This window comes from Lissotriton vulgaris, chromosome 3_1 (assembly GCF_964263255.1).
Source record: "Lissotriton vulgaris chromosome 3_1, aLisVul1.2, whole genome shotgun sequence".
Classification (NCBI taxonomy): domain Eukaryota; kingdom Metazoa; phylum Chordata; class Amphibia; order Caudata; family Salamandridae; genus Lissotriton; species Lissotriton vulgaris.
Window position 1 is genome coordinate 1,669,059,336 of NC_141689.1, and position 25,944 is coordinate 1,669,085,279.

The 25,944-nt window shown below is 45.6% G+C and overlaps 1 protein-coding gene across 1 annotated transcript in view; it reads left to right on the forward strand.

The window, feature by feature from the left end:
- ANK2 (ankyrin 2) overlaps positions 1 to 25,944 on the forward strand; it is an 874,236-nt gene that overhangs the window by 400,606 nt on the left and 447,686 nt on the right. The window contains exons 14-15 of the mRNA XM_086962136.1: positions 4,929 to 5,027; positions 11,911 to 12,108. Of these exons, the coding sequence (XP_086818262.1) occupies positions 4,929 to 5,027; positions 11,911 to 12,108 (297 nt within the window). The remainder of the gene's footprint in view (positions 1 to 4,928; positions 5,028 to 11,910; positions 12,109 to 25,944) is intronic.

The following is a 25,944-nucleotide window of genomic DNA, read 5'->3' on the forward strand; positions in this document are numbered from 1 at the left end:
ATGTGGATTGTACAACAAAAGCAGTTTGTGCTGAAGTTTAACACAGGCATTCCTTCAGCTTTGTACACACCCATTGAATGTTTTTATGAACAGTAGAGCAGTAGTCACACAGTCAGACAATCACGCCCTATCCTCTAGTGTCTTGTAAACCTCTTGTATCTTGATGAACGCCCCCTTACAGACTCCATCAGTCATTTCACACCGAGGTCTGCTGATCCAGAGCTTTAATGACATGCACAATGTTGACAAGGTCAGAGGGTAGCCATGATCAAAGCCGATAATTAGAAATAGACGAGCAATGTCCAATAAACCAGCCATTACAGACTTTGCTGTGCCAGAATCATTTCAGGTGACTTCTCCCTTGACAATAAACACACAATGCTGACGGAGGTCTAACAGTGCTGTCTTTCCCTTTTCACAATCCAAAAAAATAATAGATCGTTTTTCCGAATTTCTCAGACACCATCACTTCAACAAGGTTACTAGAGAGGCATTTGTACTTCAGACCATCAGTAAACACTATTGGTGAGGTGTTGCTGCATAAAATGTGACCTTTGATGAGAAACAGTTAAACTACCTTGACCTGAGTACCAAGGAGCTGAGTAGAGCAATCAGACGTACCTGGGAATTTGGGGAGGGTGATAAATCAATGTACTTTATTCTCTTTGGGGATAATTACTAAAGTTTTGTGTGAGCACTCACGCAGCGCAACGCAATGTAAAGCATTGCCTTGTTTTACTCACCATTAAAAGGCCCACGGGTGCAGCACAAACCTGGGCAGTACTGTGTGAGGGCCCACACAACTCTGAGTAAGTCTAGGCCCTTTTTATAAGCCCAGTTTACAAATGGTGATGTGCCACCCACTTTATGTCGTTAGTGGTAAAGGATGTGCCAATGTTCCATTAAACGGGTCTGCTGTCTATTACTGTGTATCTGTTTTGTAAGAGCTTATTACATTACTGTTGCCTTGTAGTGTGTTATGCTTCTACCCATTGACTTGTGGCTTGTTTCTGTTCTGCAACATATCGTATAGTAATTGCACATTTCTTCAAAATAAGCTATGTAGTTCTACCATGTACAAAATGCCAGAGCATGTAGTGAAAATGGGGGAAACATCAGCAAAAGACATGGACTGTCTCGTGTTCGTGATAGTGATTCAGTATTTCTAGGTCTGGTGTGTGCTTCAGATCAGACCACATAGGTGAGTTTGTTTTACGAGACATACAATTTTCTAAAAGTAACTTTTGGGGTTTGGGGAAAAAAATGCATTATTATATTTACGATGAAGCGCCATTGAAGCCTTTATAACAGTCGTAAAAACTCATGACATGCGTGCCACTCCAATGGAAACACTCATAAATGGTCGTTTGAAAATGATCTTGTGGATACCATGAAATGCATGTTTTTTGGCAAATTCTCCTTGCAAAACCAGGGTAATAAAGACATCACTGAGAAAATTCTGGGGGCACATCAGAATAAATGGGTATTTAGTTTCTTTCTAAAAGTCCTTTCAGAGATCTGGTTTTAGGGGACAGTTGGTGACGCCCTCCGTGAATAGCTACTTGCTAAGAGAGATGAAATGCCCACTTAAAAAATGTTACTCTTGGCACCGAAACAGGAATGTGGGCGTCCTATAAAAAAATTGTGCAAGTAACTGCATTTCTACTAAATCACCAATTACTTGTCCATCATGAGATACGCGTGCTACATATGATACTGGAATGAGATATTGACCAGCACTGGAAGCCATTACAAAGAGTAAATATGACAAGAAAGGGACTGCTGTGTTTTTAGCCCCAGCTCTTTGAATCTCTCATTCTTTCATTTTGTGATGACCTTTATATCCAGCACTTTGTATGATCAACACTGAGATTCATGCTCTGCAACAGAAGCCCAATTGGGACATTAATAGTAAGAACTTGATGTAATTAAATAGTTTGCGACGAAAATATGGCACGACTTAGAGGACTTGCTCACAAGTCCACCACCCACAGCAAGCACAACAAGCAAATTGCTGCCTTAATGCCATCCTGAAAGCCAGTATTTACTGTGCAAATTAATAACCTTGTTTTATCTCCGCAGAGGTTTAAGTCTCTAGAGGCCATTTGGCACCCCAGATCTAGTAAACCCGCTGACATGACTTGCACATGACTGAAAATGCCATAGCAGGACAATGTATCAATGCTGAAAGATCAATGGCAGAATATAGTAAATCCGTTTTCAGTGTGACAACGGGTAGGACACTTGTAGTTGATAGGAGTGGAAGGCAAGTTGTTTCTACACAGGTACCTACGAAAGGAAAATGTCTCCCCTTGGAAGACATAAAGAAAACTGAAATTCAAATGCAGTGCTACATTCTGTGTCTGCTTACAGAAATGTACGCCTTCACATTTCTGCAGCTGGGAATGGTTTATGCTTCTAATTACTCCAGGCACCTTTCCACTGCAGCAGATTCCCACGAGTACTTTTTGAATTGAATATGAATTGCATGAAAGTAAGAAATGTTCCGGATACATAGCTGCAAACCTTCCTGAGTATATTTTTGATCATCAGAAGGGCTGTTTTATCAATCCGTTCTAAGGCGCCATTTTCAAAAGCTGCTGAAATCCTTAATACATCTTATGATCTTTTGACCAATGTCCACAATGCTCAAATTTGCGCCCACGAGAGTGGCCAGTCTTACTTTCATCTTATTGGTAATATCACCAGATTTTTACCGATCAAGCTCACCACGTTTTTCCAAATGATTCTGGAACTGAGCCATAGCTACTAATATGAACTCAAAAAAATCCTAAATTGGACAACCCCTTCTCTTCTCACAGTGGCCGCAAGACAGATGAATGAAAAAATAATTTGGTGAGAATTGCCTTCATGTAGTTCAAAATGACAATTTCCTTCCATTACACGTCCACCTTTCTTTCTCTGGTTGCTTAATATTCAGTTGAATGTGCTTCTGTTGTGTACGTTTGTGTTTGTTTTTTCGCTTTTTATTTTTAAACATGCCTTAGTCATATATGCAAATCTATTGCAGAACTGTATTTATTTAAAATCTTTTAACTCAATGAGCCTACAGAGGATCAACTGTATATTATTAATATTCCAAGGTATAGGAAGTTGTTAATATAAGTTATGTGTCCAGTATCTTTGCTTCTGAAGTTTGATCCAGCTCTCTTAGGGGCATATTATCAAGACAGGTGATAAAATTATTGCCCGTTTAGCGGCAGAAAACTGCAGCTAAAACTGTGATAATGGGCTTGATAATATGCTCTATGGTATTCCAAATGAAGCTCAGGTTAGATGTCCTTCACATCTAACATTGGCTTCAATTGGATCCTTCACCCCTTTTTAATGAAAATGGGGGGCCCAGTGACATATTCCTGTGGATTGATGGTGCTTAGTTTTTATAATGCTGCACTTTTGTAATATAGCCATTTGGTTTGATTTTGCCACATAGTCTGTGTAATTAAATTGTACAGTTATAATCGACAAAACCTCTGAACATGGAATATAGTTGAACCGCGAAATAAGTTTACGGAAGCAGAGATAGTTCTCATGTTAGCAGTCAAAAGAGCTAACCACAAAGTGCCCAGTTCACGTGTCTTTGTGCCCTTTTGTGTAACTCAGATGTGAAAAAAATATAATTTATAATTCTTAGTCTCACACCCTGCTTACAAAATCGGGATATGTCGGTTTTTTCCTCATAAAGTCCACTTTAACTAGGAAGGGTCTTCCAGTGTGGCACCTTTTTTTGTCTATTATAAGTTCAGGGCTAGGAGAGGGAAAGGGGACTCCAACAACTCATACACTTTTGGGTATTCAATATGGCAAATCTCATCTTGGAAACACTTGCAAAGCTCAAAAAGATTGGAGTAACAGTGTCTCGATGATACAAATGAGAAGGAAGACTACAAGATTTCATGGTGGTATAAGGAGCTGGGTTCTCCAGAGGGAAAAGCATTTTCCAATCAAAAATATTTAAATTTGTAAATGTCTCCTAAAAAATTCACATGACTATGTATATAGGAGGAAGAGCAGTACAGCTGCAAATGTACCATTGTAGTACAATTCCAGTACTCTATGCAACTTTTGAATACGTTACAATGGGATATCTAAGTCAAATATAGGATCAAACCTACGGAAGTACAATTTCAGACTCCGCATTTTAGGTCAAAAAACAACTGCTGGCTGTTAGATAAAGTAGCCAATGGACAGAATAGTTTCTAGTAATAAACAGCTACTTCTAAAAATAGTTAAACCATGAGTTTTTGTTTTTTTGTTATCAAGGAAAACACTGTCACTCTCTTTTCGTCCCCATATTTGTGCCTTAGCTACTACTTTGTGAAGGTCTATTTTCTGGAATCTCAGATGAAGCCATGTTAATCTGTGACACAGCATTAGTAGTGGTCACTGGTCGAAAACCTCTTTCAGTCAGTAGCCAGTGAGAACCAGTAATGCAATCAAATGCACATTTTCCACATGGAATAATCTTGGGAAAGCCAGTTTGAAAGGGTAAGCTGGTGATAGTTCGGCCAAAGCGATATCTAGGACTAGGACATGCCGCTAACTTTTGGCTAGGTTTCCACTCTACTTATAAACTACTGCTGACCCCATTTAAACCAAGGTTGCCTTTCCCCAGTTCCTTGATTTTGTATGCCATTATTATATGTAGTAGAGGCATTCCCAATACATAAACCCTAGATTTAGACATGGAAAAGTCATAGGGTCTGGGGTGATCAATTTGTCATTCTTTTACCAAGAAAAGGTAAAATAACACACCCTGTGCACATTTTCCCCTCATTGACAGACAATTGTGTTGTTGAAGATTTACTGTCATTATATCAAGCAAACGCAGAAATGTGTTTTACATATATAGCACCAAAGTTGCGATGCAACTTAATTTGCTTTACTGTGGTCTTCTTTTTCTGCAGCGTGGGGAGAGTGCGCTACACATGGCGGCACGTGCGGGGCAAGTGGAAGTGGTTCGCTGTCTTCTGAGGAATGGTGCTCTGGTCGATGCCAGAGCCAGGGTATGTATTCTGCTGTGCTTTATACGTGCGTCACCGTGTTCAGGAAGAGGCCATTTTCAAGCCCGATGCTATGTTTTATTATTTTATTTTCACTCTAAACATACACAGCCAGCTTCCACTTTGTACATTGTGGTTTATGGTAGATTTATTTGTATTTATTGTGTATGCTAATACACTGATGGATTCTGTTCTGTCTGTGTAATTCTTGAGAGGCATTGTGAAACACAGAGATCACAGGAAAGATGGAAAAAAAGGCAACAGATAGATAAAATGTTGAAGGAATTAAAGTGAGGTGGAATTCCGAGTTGTGAGCCACTGAGTAGATTGAAGAAAGGAGGTAGGTGTGTTATTGTAGAACCGAAGAATTGAAATTATTATCAGTGTAAATTTGGCAGCAATTTTGGTATGGTTCGAGAAAAGCTGCGAGGAAAAGGAAAAAAAGCAGCAACAAAATAATAGACGACTTAAGAGTAAATGTTTATAAGATGCATTTCTGGGGGATCTGAGCACAAAGGAAGAGAAGCAAAGACATGGTGGCGAATCACCTTAATCCAGTGGCAAGGATGAAAAGCTTGCCATTATCGAACTTTCGGTCAAAGATAAAAAGGAAAATACTCCGACACTGTAAAATAGAGACAATTAAAACATATTTAGTCGAAAACAGAATAACACACATCCAAGAAAAAAGGAAAAGGTATCAAACATATATGACAAGTATTCTACATATTACTTACAAAAGTACATATGGCCAATTAAATAAACTTTTGTTATAAAATCAGAAAAGCATGGATGAAATCTATTTGAAGAAATATGATTTACCATTTAGTCAATACTGAGCAACTGAAAATTTATATTTCTGAGTTTAAAATCCTTGCGAAACCTGACAGCTTCTTCTTCAACATTCATTGTCCTCCAATCTGTTCCTTATAGAACTTCGGATCCCCATTTTTGACCATTTCGTTGGTTTTAGTTAAAATCATCATAGGATGTTAACTCTGATAGTTCCTTCACTAGTTGAATTCCCCGCTGAATTCCTCCCTTACTGCTGACATACAACCTGCATGAGGCGCCTGGAGCCCCTGCTACCCACATCCCGGCTGGTGCTGCTACCCGTATCCCACTGGTGGTATAGCTGTATTTTAAAGGCCCAGTAGTGTTATGGTAAACCGGATTAAAGCTGAGAAAGAGCTATTTTCAATCTTTAATTTGTGTTGGTAGTTGCAGATGGTGAGCACCGGCACCAATTTTTGGAGACCAGGTCTTATTTTTCATTGTCAGAGTTTGATCCAGGGTAAGAAAGAGAAAGTCAGAACAAGAAGACAGAAGGTGGAAGAGAACACTGGAAAACAGTGATAACATGAAACGCAGGATGAAAAAGAATCTGCAAGAGTGAAAGAGAGAGGAGGTTTATAGTGGTGGGAGAAAGACGCATGACTTTAAGATAAAACAGGCTTCATATTCAGCAACCGTGGCATTCAGAAGTACCAGAAATGGGCTCCTAAGAAAAACATTATGTTCCCTTATTTTTGTTCTTCAAATTAATCTGTTTTTCAAGACTCCTTCATCACTTCTTTGATGCACAGAGGGATTACATGTTAGCACCTACGCTTGGAAACCCGCTACACCCATTTTCGAAAAGCCATTAAGACCTGGCTTTTCAACCAATAACCAGCCCTTGCCTCTCCCCTGAGCTTTTTCAATCAGCCCACAAGGTTTAGTATCTCTTAGCGCCGGGAAACCCTTTTTGGGTAACTGTCGCGCTTTAAAAGCCCAATAAATAAATAAATAAAATAAATAGCTGCCAGTGCATTTCCAGTAGGACACAAATTTATATTGCAAAAACAGAGGCAAGTGGATCAGTGTACTGCTGATTGTCTGCCCCCCCACCTGCTTCCTTTCTGTGCTCTCTCCTAACTTCATCTGCCTATCTCGACTGTATGGTCTGTGCAGTTGTCTGTGGTTTCTATGACTGGTGTTTCAAATTGGCATCAGTAGCTCATTTGTGTCTAAGTGGCCACTACGTTTTGGCTGCATATGCGGTTTACATTGCTTTACTAGCTAAACATGGTCAAGAGAATAGGATGGGGCTCCAGAAAGTGGAGGGGGAATTCATCGGTGTATTTGAACAATTTTGCCTTAGTTATCTTCTTCTTCTTGTCCAATGATTGGTCTTTTAGGAAACAAATGTATCGAGTCATCCCAAAGAATGTCTCCTATCACTGACGACTTCTGAAAGTGTAGCACTTGTAAGCAGTGCACACAATAAGATTAGAGTGTAGGACACTCAAGCACGGCCGGTTCTAGGATTTGTGAGGCCCTGGGCCAAAGAGGAATGTGCGAGGCACCTCTAATTTAAATAAGTGACCCCTTGAAAGGAGGCCATTCAGAGAGACTATCGGATGCCCATTGTCCAGCATTTTAGCCCCCCCCCACAGTTTTAACTTTCAACCCAAAAGCAATTCTCACACCCTCAGCCCGATAGGTGTGAGAATTGCTTGTAGGCTAAAAGTTAAAACAGTGGGGGCGGTAATATGCTGGACAATGGGCATCCTGCAGTGTCTCTGAATGGGTCTCCTTGCAATTGGGACAAGAGGAAGTGTCTCCCTCCGCTAGGCCTCCAGACACCATCCCTGAGAGGCCCAGAGAGGGTGGGGGCTCCCCTGGACCCTAATTGCAAGGAGACACCTTTCTTCCAAATTGATTGCTAGGGAAATAACAGGACACACCACCGGTGCGGGCCCCATTCTGGTAGCCTGAGTGCGAGGCCCTAGGCAGCTGCCCACACTGCCCATGCCTAGCGCCGGCCCTGCCCTCAAGCACAGACCTTTAGCTACTAGCTGATGGAGGTATCTTGCAGCCTGTTTCTAAAAAGCACAGTGCACATGGTTAGAATTGTATATTTCATTTGTTGTGATATTTCTAACCAGTTCAAGGCTTGTGTCTGTGCAAGGTTTGTGAGCCAAGCTGAACATTCTTCTAGCCGCCTGGCTTTAGACAATGTACACCCCTATTTTAACTGGACGGTTCTGGCTCCAGCCTTTCAACTAACAGTTACAAGAGGAGCAGAGACTGGGAGTGCACCAATCAGGAGGAGGTATCCCACCCTCCGGTATCCCATAGAATTTCTAACCCACCACATTGTACGAATTGGGTGGTGGTGCTCAATGTTGATTTTCACAAGGCCTGACAAGTGGCAAGATTGTGGGTGGGACTGGGGCTGCCAGCGCTGACGTAGCAACCCTATGTTCCCCTCCCCAGATAGATAGATACATATATAATCTTCTGAAACTCCAAAACAATAACTGACATTATCTTTTGCTGAGGGCCGTTATGGTTGTCCAACGAGTGGTAAACCTATGCTACAGTAACTAAAACCACAAGAATTCCCCAATGATGGTTAACAATACAACCGTGATGATCCCAAATGCAACACTGATTATCTCACACATGACCCCACATATGATGTCACAAATGTTCCTATATATGAAATCCCAAATAATTGCATTTTCTGAAGTATGTTGTACATAATATCTGTGACGGTACCTTGATGTTGACAGTGGTACCTCAATATACCCTTTGTGTGGAGGTCCAACCGCAGCAGCCTTTACTAACAATATATTTCTCCAACTAGATGTTGTTTCTGACAAAGGTACAGTCCTTACCTGCAGACAATTGATCAATGAATGACAACCACCTCGAATTGAATGAAACAAAAGCAGAACTCTCGCTTGTGACTTGTCAACTGCCTGGTCATGTGCCCATGTGCCTAGTTGTCAAAGTAACTTGAAGTTCCATTAACTCCAGCCATTAAAGTCAGGAACATGTACGTCATTTTGGACACTGAATTTTCTCTAACCTCTTACATGAACTGGGAAATCTAATAACCTCATTGCACTTAGAATGCTATAATGGTTTTCCAATACCTGCAGTTTAGGAAGCGCGGGGCAACCATAGCCCCCATTCTTTCCCCCAGATACTACACCAAGCAAGTCTACTTGATGGTTCCTACCTACATACCATGTCTGCTCCAGTGTGATCCTGAATACAGCACATGGCTACTCTTCCACCTCATTGGATCACATCTCTCTGCACATACCCTGAGCTATCAGCAACCAGAGAAATCTCTGTTCAGAACCTCAAATATTCTTCAAGCTAAATACATGTTTATGGCCATCTCCCTGCACCGTAAATTCTTGATGGATTACACTACTTTCTTCATTCAGACTGCTAATTTTGAAGCAGTCTTCTGAAACAAATGAGGACACTTGCAGACCTCCATGCATTCTGAAAAGCAACAAAAAAACTTGCCTGCTCCTGCTTGTCTCAAACTCCTCATACTCACTATATTGTTATCTGTCCTGAATTATTATCCTTCACTTATGTCCCAACAAAAGTTGCGTCATGCTTTGTAGGGATGGCTACTGGTGGCTTGTGACCTGTTCGGTCTGCAGCATCCATGTCACACTGTGTTGGACATAGCTATGCGTGACGAGCAAACTTATACTGAGGTATCGAGCCATACCCAATGACGGATGCAAGTACACCAGTCTGACAAGCACTATATTAGGCAAGGCATCAACACTAGTAAGCACCTGATTGCACCCGATTAAACAAGTCAACTGCACCTGCAAGCACCAACTTGCCACAAATTCTACAAGACTACCTGGTATGCCTTCTCTATTACAGAGTAAGCAACTATTCACTCCAACTTTAGCTTGATCTTAAATTGGACATGGACTTCACCGTTACTAGAGTGCAAAACAAAATGCGGTAATATGCAGTGCAAATAACAGAGCAACAAAATATAATACGTCAGGCTTGAATATCATTTAATGTCTGTGAGGATACCTTTTACTTCCGAGTGTTACTCCAGTAACCTCTCTTCACTATACAGTGCCTGGAAGGACTTAGGGATTAATTACAACGCCAAACCCATGGTGGCTACCGCGGCCGCCACACCGGCGGTCCGACCGCTGTATAACAACTTTGCCAGTCGGACCGGCATGAGACTGCCACAACCGATTTGGGTCCTGGATCCCTTGGTGGGACGGTCAAGGGGAATTAATATGCTGCCGGTGCTGCTGCAGCACCGCCAAGCATATTAGGTCTTTCTTGACCTCCACACCTTTCAGGGTGATGGTCCCGCCATGAAAAGTGTGGCGGTAAGGATAGTAAGAGGGCCCTACAGGGCCCCCTGGTGCTGTATGCATGGGGGTGCATACAGGGGGCACATGTTGTGCCCCCCTGTGTGCATCCACCCCAGTTCCTGCACGGCATGGACTGCAAAGTCCATGTCATGCAGAAGCTTGCTTTGGCTCTCTCTCTGCGCTGTAGTTCAAAGATCCACATATGGGCCTTTGAGCTGCACCGCTGCAAGACGGCTGCACCGCCCTACTGCCAGACCACAAAATGACTCGTAATGTAGTGGGCAGGCGGCGTTTGAGTTTCGCGGTCTTGGAGCAGGGCACTTGTGTGGTGGCCTGCTCCAAGATCGCCAAATTCATAATCAGACCCTTAGACTTTCACCCGTGCAGGACTTTCCTCTCTAATTTCTGTGGCTGATTGTGGTTAACATCATGTGTGATGTCATAGATGACGCCTCCAGTGATATAAATGATGATGTAATTTGTGATGTCAAGAGCCATCGATTGGAGATAATACTACTAGTAATAGTTATGTGATTTAGCACAACTTTTTCAGTGTCTATATACCAATGATGACATATTTAATTGGCCATATTTATTTGTGTAGTTTGCTATTATTGTGACTATTAAAAGACATAAAAAATACAGCGGAGGCGATATTTTTATGAATTATACTAGGAACACGTGTGCACTTCCTTTTAATCTGCCTGAATTACCTAGTGATGAATTCCCTCAGAACTTTGCTCGACTCTGAATCCCAACAGATTATTTGAGTGAAAATATGTTTTTAATAAATGACCCAGTGTTGCAGGTAAATACGCAGTCATTCATTGTGTGTAACAGACCCTGTTATTGTGGCCCAGGAAAAATACAGATCCGAACCTGTAAACGCTCCAGAGTGGTAAGGTGCAGGTGATAAATATGCAAGGGACTAGTGATTAGGAGATGATGTGCAATGTTGTATATGATAATTGACAGTGGAGGCTTACTTGACTGGGTAGACCATAGTTTGGCAGTTAGGGCCTGTGTTTGTGATGATGATCGCGAGTACGCGGTACTTAAAACGTATAGGTAGGATCAGTAATAAAGATCAGAAGTCAGTGCAATGATAGGAAAGTGCTTACAGCCTCATCCGTTCATCAAAATACTGCCGTAATGAAACTGGTTTCAGTGCAGATGCAAACCGTGGCACTGTGTCTTGTGATTGTGAAGACACAAAGAGACAGATTACATGCATTGCACTAGACTAGACTATATGTGTGTATTGGTAACCAGTGCAAATCTGCACCATCATTTGCATGCGCCAACTTGTGAAAAAAGACATTTCTACTGAGCGATCAGTGTAAAAATAATATTTGCTCCAAACGACAACTGCATTTCACCCTAAAATACTTCTGGTGAGCGCAAATGTCTGCTAACTTGTAGCAGTCACCAGTGCACAGTAAGCTAGGCACAATGCTGGCACAATGCATGAAATCTAGTCCCAGGAAGGGCACGGACTGCATATATAGTGAAACATTGTTATTTGTGAACTTTTTTTTAGTTGTGATTGGTTGAAGTGATAAACAGCATTGAAATGAAATGAACATACAGAAGGAAAGAGTGTTACTACCTCTCCACAGTTTGTGCCAGTCACAAGGCCCCACTGTTACAATTATACATACACATTCAGCCTTCCTAGTCAGATAAGCACTGCCTTCACCCGCGAGCTGATCAGTTGTGCGTTGTGTTGTTCGCAGGAGGAACAGACCCCTCTGCACATTGCCTCCCGCTTGGGCAAAACCGAGATTGTGCAGTTGTTGCTCCAGCACATGGCCCACCCGGATGCTGCCACCACCAACGGCTACACCCCGCTGCACATTTCCGCCAGGGAGGGCCAGTTAGATGTGGCCTCCGTGCTGCTGGAGGCTGGAGCCTCGCACTCGCTAGCTACCAAGGTAAGAGGATTTTTCCTGGGTGTGAGGGGTGGGGCAGGACTGCAGAATATGGTGGATTTACAAGACAATGCTTGCTTTTAATTCTGCAGACAATGGTCCCAATAATGCAGGCAGTGGTCCCAATAATGCAGGCAGTGGTCCCAATAATGCGGGGAGTGGTCCCAATAATGCAGGCAGTGGTCCCAATAATGCGGGCAGTGGTCCCAATAATGCAGGCAGTGGTCCCAATAATGCGGGGAGTGGTCCCAATAATGCGGGCAGTGGTCCCAATAATGCGGGGAGTGGTCCCAATAATGCGGGCAGTGGTCCCAATAATGCAGGCAGTGGTCCCAATAATGCTGGGAGTGGTCCCAATAATGCGGGCAGTGGTCCCAATAATGCGGGCAGTGGTTCCAATAATGCAGTCAGTGGTCCCAATAATGCGGGCAATGGTCCCAATAATACAGTCAGTGGTCCCAATAATGCGGGCAGTGGTCCCAATAATGCGTCCCAATAATGCGGGCAGTGGTCCCAATAATGCAGTCAGTGGTGCCAATAATGCGGGCAGTGGTCCCAATAATGCAGTCAGTGGTCCCAATATTGCGGGCAGTAGTCCCAATAATGCAGTCAGTGGTCCCAATAATACAGTCAGTGGTCCCAATAATGCGGGCAGTGTTCCCAATAATGCAGTCAGTGGTCCCAATAATGCGGGCAGTGGTCCCAATAATGCAGTCAGTGGTCCCAATAATGCAGTCAGTGATCCCAATAGTGCAGGGAGTGGTCCCAATAATGCGGGCAGTGGTCCCAATAATGCGGGCAGTGGTCCCAATAATGGAGGGCAGTGGTCCCAATAATGCAGTCAGTTGTCCCAATAATGCGGGCAGTGGTCCCAATAATGCAGTCGGTGGTCCCAATAATGCAGTCAGTGGTCCCAATAGTGCGGGCAGTGGTCCCAACAATGCGGGCAGTGGTCCCAATAATACAGGCAGTGGTACCAATAATGCAGTCAGTGGTCCCAATAATGCAGTCAGTGATCCCAATAGTGCAGGGAGTGGTCCCAATAATGCGGGCAGTGGTCCCAATAATGCAGTCAGTGGTCTCAATAATGCGGGCAGTGGTCTCAATAATGCGGGCAGTGGTCCCAATAATGCGGGCAGTGGTCCCAATAATGCGGGCAGTGGTTCCAATAATGCGGGTAGTGGTCCCAATAGTGCGGGGAGTGGTCCCAATAATGCGGGCAGTGGTCCCAATAATGCGGGCAGTGGCCCAATAATGCAGTCAGTGGTCCCAATATTGTGGGCAGTGGCCCCAATAATGTGGGCAGTGGTCTCAATAATGCAGTCAGTGGTCTCAATAATGCGGGCAGTGGTCTCAATAATGCAGTCAGTGGTCTCAATAATGCAGTCAGTGGTCCCAATAATGCAGGCAGTGGTCCCAATAATGCGGGAAATGGTCCCAATAATGCAGTCAGTGGTCCCAATAATGCGGGCAGTGGTCCCAATAATGCAGTCAGTGGTCCCAATAATGCAGGCAGTGGTCCCAATAATGCGGGCAGTGGTCCCAATAATGCAGTCAGTGGTCCCAATAATACGGGCATTGGTCCCAATAATGCAGTCAGTGGTCCCAATAATGCAGTCAGTGGTCCCAATAATGCAGTCAGTGATCCCAATAGTGCAGGGAGTGGTCCCAATAATGCGGGCAGTGGTCCCAATAATGGAGGGCAGTGGTCCCAATAATGCAGTCAGTGGTCCCAATAATGCGGGCAGTGGTCCCAATAATGCAGTCAGTGGTCCCAATAATGCAGTCAGTGGTCCCAATAGTGCGGGCAGTGGTCCCAACAATGCGGGCAGTGGTCCCAATAATACAGGCAGTGGTCCCAATAATGCAGTCAGTGGTCCCAATAATGCAGTCAGTGGTCCCAATAATGCAGTCAGTGATCCCAATAGTGCAGGGAGTGGTCCCAATAATGCGGGCAGTGGTCCCAATAATGGAGGGCAGTGGTCCCAATAATGCAGTCAGTGGTCCCAATAATGCGGGCAGTGGTCCCAATAATGGAGGGCAGTGGTCCCAATAATGCAGTCAGTGGTCCCAATAATGCGGGCAGTGGTCCCAATAATGCGGGCAGTGGTCCCAATAATGCGGGTAGTGGTCCCAATAGTGCGGGGAGTGGTCCCAATAATGCGGGCAGTGGTCCCAATAATGCGGGCAGTGGTCCCAATAATGCAGTCAGTGGTCCCAATATTGTGGGCAGTGGTCCCAATAATGCAGTCAGTGGTCCCAATAGTGCGGGCAGTGGTCCCAACAATGCGGGCAGTGGTCCCAATAATGCAGTCAGTTGTCCCAATAATGCGGGCAGTGGTCCCAATAATGCAGTCAGTGGTCCCAATAATGCAGTCAGTGGTCCCAATAGTGCGGGCAGTGGTCCCAACAATGCGGGCAGTGGTCCCAATAATACAGGCAGTGGTACCAATAATGCAGTCAGTGGTCCCAATAATGCAGTCAGTGATCCCAATAGTGCAGGGAGTGGTCCCAATAATGCGGGCAGTGGTCCCAATAATGCAGTCAGTGGTCTCAATAATGCGGGCAGTGGTCCCAATAATGCGGGCAGTGGTCCCAATAATGCGGGCAGTGGTCCCAATAATGCAGGCAGTGGTCCCAATAATGCGGGCAGTGGTCCCAATAATGCAGTCAGTGGTCCCAATAATACGGGCATTGGTCCCAATAATGCAGTCAGTGGTCCCAATAATGCAGTCAGTGGTCCCAATAATGCAGTCAGTGATCCCAATAGTGCAGGGAGTGGTCCCAATAATGCGGGCAGTGGTCCCAATAATGGAGGGCAGTGGTCCCAATAATGCAGTCAGTGGTCCCAATAATGCGGGCAGTGGTCCCAATAATGCAGTCAGTGGTCCCAATAATGCAGTCAGTGGTCCCAATAGTGCGGGCAGTGGTCCCAACAATGCGGGCAGTGGTCCCAATAATACAGGCAGTGGTCCCAATAATGCAGTCAGTGGTCCCAATAATGCAGTCAGTGGTCCCAATAATGCAGTCAGTGATCCCAATAGTGCAGGGAGTGGTCCCAATAATGCGGGCAGTGGTCCCAATAATGGAGGGCAGTGGTCCCAATAATGCAGTCAGTGGTCCCAATAATGCGGGCAGTGGTCCCAATAATGCGGGCAGTGGTCCCAATAATGCAGTCAGTGGTCCCAATAATGCAGTCAGTGATCCCAATAGTGCAGGGAGTGGTCCCAATAATGCGGGCAGTGGTCCCAATAATGCGGGCAGTGGTCCCAATAATGGAGGGCAGTGGTCCCAATAATGCAGTCAGTTGTCCCAATAATGCGGGCAGTGGTCCCAATAATGCAGTCAGTGGTCCCAATAATGCAGTCAGTGGTCCCAATAGTGCGGGCAGTGGTCCCAACAATGCGGGCAGTGGTCCCAATAATGCAGTCAGTTGTCCCAATAATGCGGGCAGTGGTCCCAATAATGCAGTCAGTGGTCCCAATAATGCAGTCAGTGGTCCCAATAGTGCGGGCAGTGGTCCCAACAATGCGGGCAGTGGTCCCAATAATACAGGCAGTGGTACCAATAATGCAGTCAGTGGTCCCAAAAATGCAGTCAGTGATCCCAATAGTGCAGGGAGTGGTCCCAATAATGCGGGCAGTGGTCCCAATAATGCAGTCAGTGGTCTCAATAATGCGGGCAGTGGTCCCAATAATGCGGGCAGTGGTCCCAATAATGCGGGCAGTGGTTCCAATAATGCGGGTAGTGGTCCCAATAGTGCGGGGAGTGGTCCCAATAATGCGGGCAGTGGTCCCAATAATGCGGGCAGTGGCCCAATAATGCAGTCAGTGGTCCCAATATTGTGGGCAGTGGCCCCAATAATGTGGGCAGTGGTCTCAATAATGCAGTCAGTGGTCTCAATAATGTGGGCAGTGGTCTCAATAATGCAGTCAGTGGTCTCAATAATGCAGTCAGTGGTCCCAATAATGCAGGCAGTGGTCCCAATAATGCGGGAAATGGTCCCAATAATGCAGTCAGTGGTCCCAATAATGCGGGCAGTGGTCCCAATAATGCAGTCAGTGGTCCCAATAATGCAGGCAGTGGTCCCAATAATGCGGGCAGTGGTCCCAATAATGCAGTCAGTGGTCCCAATAATACGGGCATTGGTCCCAATAATGCAGTCAGTGGTCCCAATAATGCAGTCAGTGGTCCCAATAATGCAGTCAGTGATCCCAATAGTGCAGGGAGTGGTCCCAATAATGCGGGCAGTGGTCCCAATAATGGAGGGCAGTGGTCCCAATAATGCAGTCAGTGGTCCCAATAATGCGGGCAGTGGTCCCAATAATGCAGTCAGTGGTCCCAATAATGCAGTCAGTGGTCCCAATAGTGCGGGCAGTGGTCCCAACAATGCGGGCAGTGGTCCCAATAATACAGGCAGTGGTCCCAATAATGCAGTCAGTGGTCCCAATAATGCAGTCAGTGGTCCCAATAATGCAGTCAGTGATCCCAATAGTGCAGGGAGTGGTCCCAATAATGCGGGCAGTGGTCCCAATAATGGAGGGCAGTGGTCCCAATAATGCAGTCAGTGGTCCCAATAATGCGGGCAGTGGTCCCAATAATGGAGGGCAGTGGTCCCAATAATGCAGTCAGTGGTCCCAATAATGCGGGCAGTGGTCCCAATAATGCGGGCAGTGGTCCCAATAATGCGGGTAGTGGTCCCAATAGTGCGGGGAGTGGTCCCAATAATGCGGGCAGTGGTCCCAATAATGCGGGCAGTGGTCCCAATAATGCAGTCAGTGGTCCCAATATTGTGGGCAGTGGCCCCAATAATGTGGGCAGTGGTCTCAATAATGCAGTCAGTGGTCTCAATAATGCAGTCAGTGGTCCCAATAATGCGGGTAGTGGTCCCAATAATGCAGTCAGTGGTCCCAATAATGCAGGCAGTCTTCCCAATAATGCAGTCAGTGGTCCCAATAATGCAGTCAGTGGTCCCAATAATGCAGGCAGTGCTCCCAATATTGCAGGCAGGGGTGGGCAGTGGTGCTAATAATGCGGGCAGGGGTCCCAATAATGAGGGGAGGGGTGCTAATAATGCGCGCAATGGTCCCAATAATGCAGGGAGTGGTCCCAATAATGAGGGCAGTAGTCCCAATAATGCGGGCAGTGGTCCCATTAATGCGGGCAGTGGTGCTAATAATGTGGGCAGTGGTACCAATATGCGGGCAGTGGTCCCAATATTGCAGGCAGTGGTCTCAATAATGCAGGCAGTGGTCCCAATAATGAGGGCAGTGGTCCCAATAATACGGGCAGTGGTCCCAATAATGCGGGCAGTGGTCCCATTAATGCGGGCAGTGGTCCCAATAATGCGGGCAGTGGTCCCAATAATGCGGGCAGTGGTCCCAATAATGCAGGCAGTGGTCCTAATAATGCGGGCAATGGTCCTAATAATGCGTGCAATGGTCCCTATAATGCGGGCAGTGGTCCTAATAATGCAGACAGTGGTCCTAATATTTCAGGCAGTGGTCCTAATAATGCGGGCAATGGTCCTAATAATGCTTGCAATTGTCCCAATAATGCGGGCAGTGGTCCCAATAATGCAGGCAGTGGTCCTAGTAATGCGGGCAGTGGTCCCAATAATGCGGGCAGTGGTCCCAATAATGCAGCCGGGGTCCCAATAATGCGGGCAGTGGTCCCAATAATGCAGTCAGTGGTCCAAATAATGCGGGCAGTGGTCCCAATAATGCAGTCAGTGGTCCCAATAATGCGGGCAGCGGTCCCAATAATGCGGGCAGCGGTCTCAATAATGCAGTCAGTGGTCCCAATAATGCAGGCAGTGGTCCCAATAATGCAGTCAGTGGTCCCAATAATGCGGCCAGTGGTCCCAATAATGTGGGCAGTGGTCCCAATAATGCAGTCAGTGGTCCCAATAATGCAGGCAGTGGTCCCAATAATGCAGTCAGTGGTCCCAATAATGCAGTCAGTGTTCCCAATAATGCGGGCAGAGGTCCCAATAATGTGGGCAATGGAGCTAATAATGCGGCAGTGGTCCCAATAATGCGGGCAGTGGTCCTAACAATGCGGGCAGTGGTCCCAATAATGCAGGTAGTGGTCCCAATAATGCGGGCAGTGGTCCCATTAATGCGGGTAGTGGTGCTAATAATGAGGGTAGTGGTCCCAATAATGCGGGCAGTGGTCCCAATAATGCAGGCAGTGGTCCCAATAATGCAGGCAGTGGTCCCAATAATCCAGGCAGTGGTCCCAATAATGAGGGCACTGGTCTCAATAATGCGGGCAGTGGTCCCAATAATGCGGGCAGTGGTCCCAATAATGCGGGCAGTGGTCCCAATAATGCGGGGAGTGGTCCCAATAATGCAGGCAGTGGTCCCAATAATCCAGGCAGTGGTCCCAATAATGCAGGCAGTGGTCCCAATAATCCAGGCAGTGGTCCCAATAATGAGGGCACTGGTCTCAATAATGCGGGCAGTGGTCCCAATAATGCGGGCAATGGTCCCAATAATGCGGGCAGTGGTCCCAATAATGCAGGCAGTGGTCCCAATAATCCAGGCAGTGGTCCCAATAATGAGGGCACTGGTCTCAATATTGCGGGCAGTGGTCCCAATAATGCGGGCAATGGTCCCAATAATGCGGGCAGTGGTCCCAATAATGCAGGCAGTGGACCTAATAATATGGGCAATGGTCCTAATAATGCGGGCAATGGTCCTAATAATGCGTGCAATGGTCCCAATAATGCGGGCAGTGGTCCTAATAATGCGGGCAGTGGTCCTAATAATGCTGGCAATGGTCCTAATAATGCGTGCAGTGGTCCCAAAAATGCGGGCAGTGGTCCCAATAATGCAGGCAGTGGTCCTAATATTGCGGGCGATGGTCCTAATAATGCGTGCAATTGTTCCAATAATGCGGGCAGTGGTCCTAAAAATGCGTGCAATGGCCCCAATAATGCAGGCAGTGGTCCTAATAATGCGGGCAATGGTCCTAATAATGCGTGCAATTGTTCCAATAATGCGGGCAGTGGTCCTAATAATGCGTGCAATGGTCCCAATAATGCGGCCAGTGGTCCTAATAATGAAGGCAGTGGTCCTAAGTCTGTCACTCTTTCCTCTAAAATGAGGTCTGATTCTGCTTCATTTTGTGCATGTTATGTGAAAATCTAGAAAGGTATCACTTGTGTAAGAAGCAAACATGCTTTCGGACTCAGCTGCAGCATGCATAGTGTTAGGTTTCCTTGCCTTTTTGAATGCGTGGAACATGGAATAAGTCAGATCTGCGTGTAGTTATCACTGATGCCATTGCAAGCTTTTCACGCCCTGTATGCTTGTTTGGGGTCTTTATTATGATATTATTTAAAGTACAAAACTCTAAAGTTCTTTTGTGTATTACATTTTTAAAACCTTTAACTCCTATTGTGTGATGGGAATTGATATGTTCCTGCGGAATGCTCGAGAGGGTGGCTATCCTTGATGTGTTTCTGGGTAAACATAACTTCTTGTCAAAGTAGATATCAATGAAGGTTGTTTATGCTATGTTGAATCTCTCTGGGTGTGCACAGGATCTCCCACAAACACCCATACAAACTGACCTGCTTATTTACGTCAGTTTTTTATATAGTGCCACTTTACAAAGATGCAGAGCAACAAGAATTTGGAAAATTTGATTCACAATGGGCGGGTAAACCAGGTCTATAAATTGAAGATAAACGCACAATAAACAGGTAACATTTAGAGGGTCGTCAGCATGTACAACGAAGCATGAATCCCAGGATATACTCATGGCAGCCTCTCTGAAGGATGGAGGAGTACTTTCTGCATAATTAGCTTAGAAGAGGATAGCCATCATAAATTTAGAAGGGCTAGTTGCAGGGCCTGGTTTTGAAATTATATGTAGAATTTTTAAGACTATCAAGAGGGACGTAAGGCAGAATGCCAGAAGGAGGGTGGGGGGAGCAAGGAGATACGAGTAGCAGGGGGAAAGGAAGGTAAGAGGCCCCATGCTGATGACGCAACAAGAGTGTCCAGATAAAAGACCAGATAGCTGGTGCAATCCTAAACAGAAGCCGGTTAAGTAATTGTATGTGTTCAAGGTACAAATACTTTGTGAAGCTACTATTAAAAATATTTGCTGTTAAGGTGTTTGAGGAGAGGTAGTAGGCAGGTCTTAAACATTTTACTTCTCCACTCATCATTTTGAGGACTATGGGCTGTTTTTTTTTTCATTAACAGGCTGACAAGGAAAGCATACATTAATACATATATTAGCGGACATGTATATATAATAAAGAAAACAGAGATAAAAGGGAAAGACAAAAGAGAAAAAAAATAGATAAATTCACTAATACAAATTCAAGAAGTTATAGCATTCTTTCAACGCACGGCCAAAATAAATTGCCCAGGAGACAAGTTATACGGAAAGAAAAAAAAAACTCGTTATTAGAGGCATTAAAGCACAATGTTTGCCTATGCTTAACAGGAGGAGAATTTAACAACAAGGGGTGGTGATGGACAGAGTTTCTGAATTAAGCAGAATACTCTCACCCAGTCAAGAGATCAGGGCTAGATCCAACACCGTTTTTTAGCTCACTGCACCATCCCAGCTCAGAACCTGGCTATATGCAAATTAGTCTGTTCCTGTCCCAGTGCATGATGGGAACAGGGCAAACCAAACTACCAAGCCAATTCTTACACTGGGAAGGAAACAAGCTTCTGGGGACCGGTTTCTGGCATTTCAGCCGTCGTCGGCCCGGCTTGCTTGAATCCTGATGGTGCAATGAGCAAGGGACTCACATCTGAGTATACCCTTCCACGCTAAGGGTGGACAAAATATTTAACAACAAGGGGTGGTGATGGACAGAGTTTCTGAATTAAGCAGAATACTCTCACCCAGTCAAGAGATCAGGGCTAGATCCAACACCGTTTTTTAGCTCACTGCACCATCCCAGCTCAGAACCTGGCTATATGCAAATTAGTCTGTTCCTGTCCCAGTGCATGATGGGAACAGGGCAAACCAAACTACCAAGCCAATTCTTACACTGGGAAGGAAACAAGCTTCCGGGGACCGGTTTCTGGCATTTCAGCCGCCGTTCATCACCACCCCCTTTGCTGAATCGTTTTTGGCCACTATAGGTGTGGCAGGGTATACTCAGACATGAGTCCCTTTCTCACTGCACCATCAGGATTCAAGCAAGCCGGGCCGAAGACGGCTGAAATGCCAGAAACCGGTCCCCGGTAGCTTGTCTCCTTTCTGGTGAAGAATTGGCTTGGTAGTTTAGTCTGCCCTGTTCCCATGATGCACTGGGCCAGGGACAGACTGATTTGCATATAGCCAGGTTCTGAGCTGGGATGGTGCAGTGAGATAAATAACGGTGATGGATCAAGCCCTGATCTTTGGACTGGGTAAGAGTGGTCTGCTTAATTCAGACACTCTGTTCATCACCACCCCCTTTTCTGAATCGTTTTTGGCCACTATAGGTGTGGCAGGGTATACTCAGACATGAGTCCCTTTCTCACTGCACCATCAGGATTCAAGCAAGCCGGGCCGAAGACGGCTGAAATGCCAGAAACCGGTCCCCGGTAGCTTGTCTCCTTTCTGGTGAAGAATTGGCTTGGTAGTTTAGTCTGCCCTGTTCCCATGATGCACTGGGCCAGGGACAGACTGATTTGCATATAGCCAGGTTCTGAGCTGGGATGGTGCAGTGAGATAAATAACGGTGATGGATCAAGCCCTGATCTTTGGACTGGGTAAGAGTGGTCTGCTTAATTCAGACACTCTGTTCATCACCACCCCCTTTTCTGAATCGTTTTTGGCCACTATAGGTGTGGCAGGGTATACTCAGACATGAGTCCCTTTCTCACTGCACCATCAGGATTCAAGCAAGCCGGGCCGAAGACGGCTGAAATGCCAGAAACCGGTCCCCGGTAGCTTGTCTCCTTTCTGGTGAAGAATTGGCTTGGTAGTTTAGTCTGCCCTGTTCCCATGATGCACTGGGCCAGGGACAGACTGATTTGCATATAGCCAGGTTCTGAGCTGGGATGGTGCAGCGAGATAAATAACGGTGATGGATCAAGCCCTGATCTTTGGACTGGGTAAGAGTGGTCTGCTTAATTCAGACACTCTGTTCATCACCACCCCCTTTTCTGAATCGTTTTTGGCCACTATAGGTGTGGCAGGGTATACTCAGACATGAGTCCCTTTCTCACTGCACCATCAGGATTCAAGCAAGCCGGGCCGAAGACGGCGGAAATGCCAGAAACCGGTCCCCGGTAGCTTGTCTCCTTTCTGGTGAAGAATTGGCTTGGTAGTTTAGTCTGCCCTGTTCCCATGATGCACTGGGCCAGGGACAGACTGATTTGCATATAGCCAGGTTCTGAGCTGGGATGGTGCCGTGAGATAAATAACGGTGATGGATCAAGCCCTGATCTTTGGACTGGGTAAGAGTGGTCTGCTTAATTCAGACACTCTGTTCATCACCACCCCCTTTTCTGAATCGTTTTTGGCCACTATAGGTGTGGCAGGGTATACTCAGACATGAGTCCCTTTCTCACTGCACCATCAGGATTCAAGCAAGCCGGGCCGAAGACGGCTGAAATGCCAGAAACCGGTCCCCGGTAGCTTGTCTCCTTTCTGGTTAAGAATTGGCTTGGTAGTTTAGTCTGCCCTGTTCCCATGATGCACTGGGCCAGGGACAGACTGATTTGCATATAGCCAGGTTCTGAGCTGGGATGGTGCAGTGAGATAAATAACGGTGATGGATCAAGCCCTGATCTTTGGACTGGGTAAGAGTGGTCTGCTTAATTCAGACACTCTGTTCATCACCACCCCCTTTTCTGAATCATAACAGGAGGAGAAAGCACCATCATTCCACAAATGTTCCCCAATTTTTTTGTGGGCCGTTTTTAGGCTGTTTGAGGGGCTGTTCTATTGTCTGCTGGGCCTGTTTTACTGTTGATTCCCCTGATATTGCCAAAAACATTACCTCGAGCAAGCACAAATGCATGCAGTCTCCACTATCTTGCAGAACACATATACAGCAATTCTTTACAGGTTCAAAACAGTCCCCATTAGCAAATGTGGGCCACTTTTTAAGCTACATGATGCAATGGTGGGGGCCACTTTCTTTCTGGTTCCCAGGCATTTTTCTCCTCCCAGTTCGACCCTGGCCATCCCTGAATTCTTTTATTGTCCAAGGTGCTGGGGACACGAAAAAAAGCCTGTGGTCATTCTCAGGGAGCTGCTCCCACTCTGGCCAAATGAGATGTAAAATACACTGGCCAATGTCACATGTAGGAAAGACTTTGTGGGAGTACTTCCCCCTTAGACATTTCTAGTGAGCCTGTCGTCACCCGGTGGTTTACCAGCAGGGCTGAAGTAAGGAAGTGTGAGAGTACCTCTCGCATCCATGGTCACTATGAAAATGTATGTACTTTCTCTGTAACTTCAGACACTGGACATCAGATGTCTTCAAAATAAAGCATTCTTCTCAGCACTGGAAACAGTGGAATCATTTATTCTAAAGGTTCAAGAGAAAAACATCTGCCATGCCCAAGATGATCTTTCCACAATTAAAACTTTTTTCTAACTGCAGTCAAATGAAGAGGCTGATGTGAAATTCCTAGCAGAGCTCCTGTGATGAGTACACATACACGACGTAGTGGATGCAGTTAAACCCTTCCCTGCGGGGGTAATTCCCCCACGGTGCGGGGGGTGGGGTGAGGGCGGTGCTGCTATGCTCGTGACGAGACCAGCTCGTCATGAGTCACAGTGGAGCTGTGCTCATGACGAGCTGGTCTCGTCACCACCCCGCCCACTGATTAATTTGCCCGCACAGGCGGGTAATCAATCGCGCTTGGTCGGAGCGGAGCCGTTATGATGAGACTAGCTCGTCATGAGCACAGCTGCATTGTGACTCATGACGAGCTGGTCTCGTCATGGGCACCGAAGAGGTTAAGGAACAGGCACACATATGCACACTCCCTACACTAGCTAAAACAATGCTAATCCACTCCCTTTGCCATTCCATGCCATAATTGCATGACAGTATACAAAATACTGCAAATATCATAGTGCAACATCCATGTATACACACTCACATATACACAAACACTGCACCAAAATAGCGGCCCAACAAATGTGCCCACTAGGAGCACAGCGGTGAAATAACATGAACGGTCCACAAAATACCCTATCAGAAAATCTGACCTACATGTTTCACGAGACCTAGGAGCTGAAGATACTTGCAGGACACATACTACACTTGTTGGAGCAGCCAAGCCAACATAGTAATGAGTTGACAGACAGAAAACAGTTCCTGACAATTTTAACTGCGAGATTTGAAAATGCTTCGGGTATAACTACTGAAATTATCCACAAGCCTCTAAAATTATGCACAAGGGGTAAACACAACAGGAAGGACAGCATATAACTTGAGATGCCTGCAGACAGATTACAATGATGCCAGAAGACACACACAGAACAACATATGCACCACCTGTTGGAACTGGTACTTTATAGTTGGCAATGGCAATGCCGTAGCCAGGCAGAACCTACCACTCCCATCAGAGACGGGGAATTACACTGACTGTATAACCTACGCTGACCCTTGGGTCGCTTGACACCGAGCAGCCAGGCTTGTCACAGAGCCAATGTGTAAAGCACTGACAAAGCACTCAATCACAATAAATACACTGAGCGCCAGAAAAGAGACTTCATAAGTTATGTATGTAAATAGCGATTGTATTCATGCACACAATAATCAACAAAACATGAACATTATGTATTTCTGGGCAGAAATCACACTAGGAAATATTACTAGCAGTACTAGGTCCAACCCTGATAAAATGACATCAGTAGTATGCACACTTGGGAAAGATCCTATTTTACACCCGCAGGACCCTTATGCAGTGCAACACGTTGTTCACCCTAGGCCCCTCCTGACAATGTTTATAATTCAGTACCACACAGTTATCAGAAATATGTACATACAAGGAATTATGACACTTTAAGCAGCACTGCGGGCCGAGGCTGCACAGATAAAACCAATGTCAAAAGTAGTGTTCTTCTGGTAAGAAACAATGTGTAAAGCAACACCACCGGCCGGTGTCATTCTTCAAAGGTGGTCCACAGACTGTCACTCCCACACACACACTCACTCAACACGGATACGCAGTGCAACAGATATCAGGCAGGCCAGTATGGAGCATGCTCACACACATACGTACACATCACTTCAATGCACTGCAACAGATATCCAGTAGGTCAGTTGATAGCACACTCCAGACCCAATGGCCCAAGCCTCCCTCCACCCTCCAACTCGACTCGGCTACCCTACGCCCACGGATTGGAGATGACCAGCAGGTGCGGTGCAACCGGTGCCACCACACCAGGTGCTGGCTTCCTGGGGGCGCTGTGTTTGCAAGTCTATTCTGGTTTTAAGACACATGCTGCAGCGTTCCTTTCCTCCGGCAATTAACAAGCCTCACACAATTGTCAAGATAACTCCTGTGATAAATGTTCTTCATGGAGAGAGATCAGAGTTTTGTATAGTTGTGATTTTGACTTATGTGAAGGTAGTGCAGATGGTTAATATGTCTGCTGCAAAGAACATATATCAAGTAAAGTACAGAGTGCATATAATTTAAACAGATAAGCAGGTTACTGCTTTTAAAAGAGACATCCTTTTGTTACTTGCAATTTATAACTTAAGGTCCTAATATAGAACAGTGAGCTATTCACTTTCATCATAGAATTGCATACACACTGCACAGTATACATTAGAACATTGAGTAATGTGGCAAAAAGGGTTATTTGGCTAGAAATCGATTCTTATTTTTAAAGAAAACTCCCAAC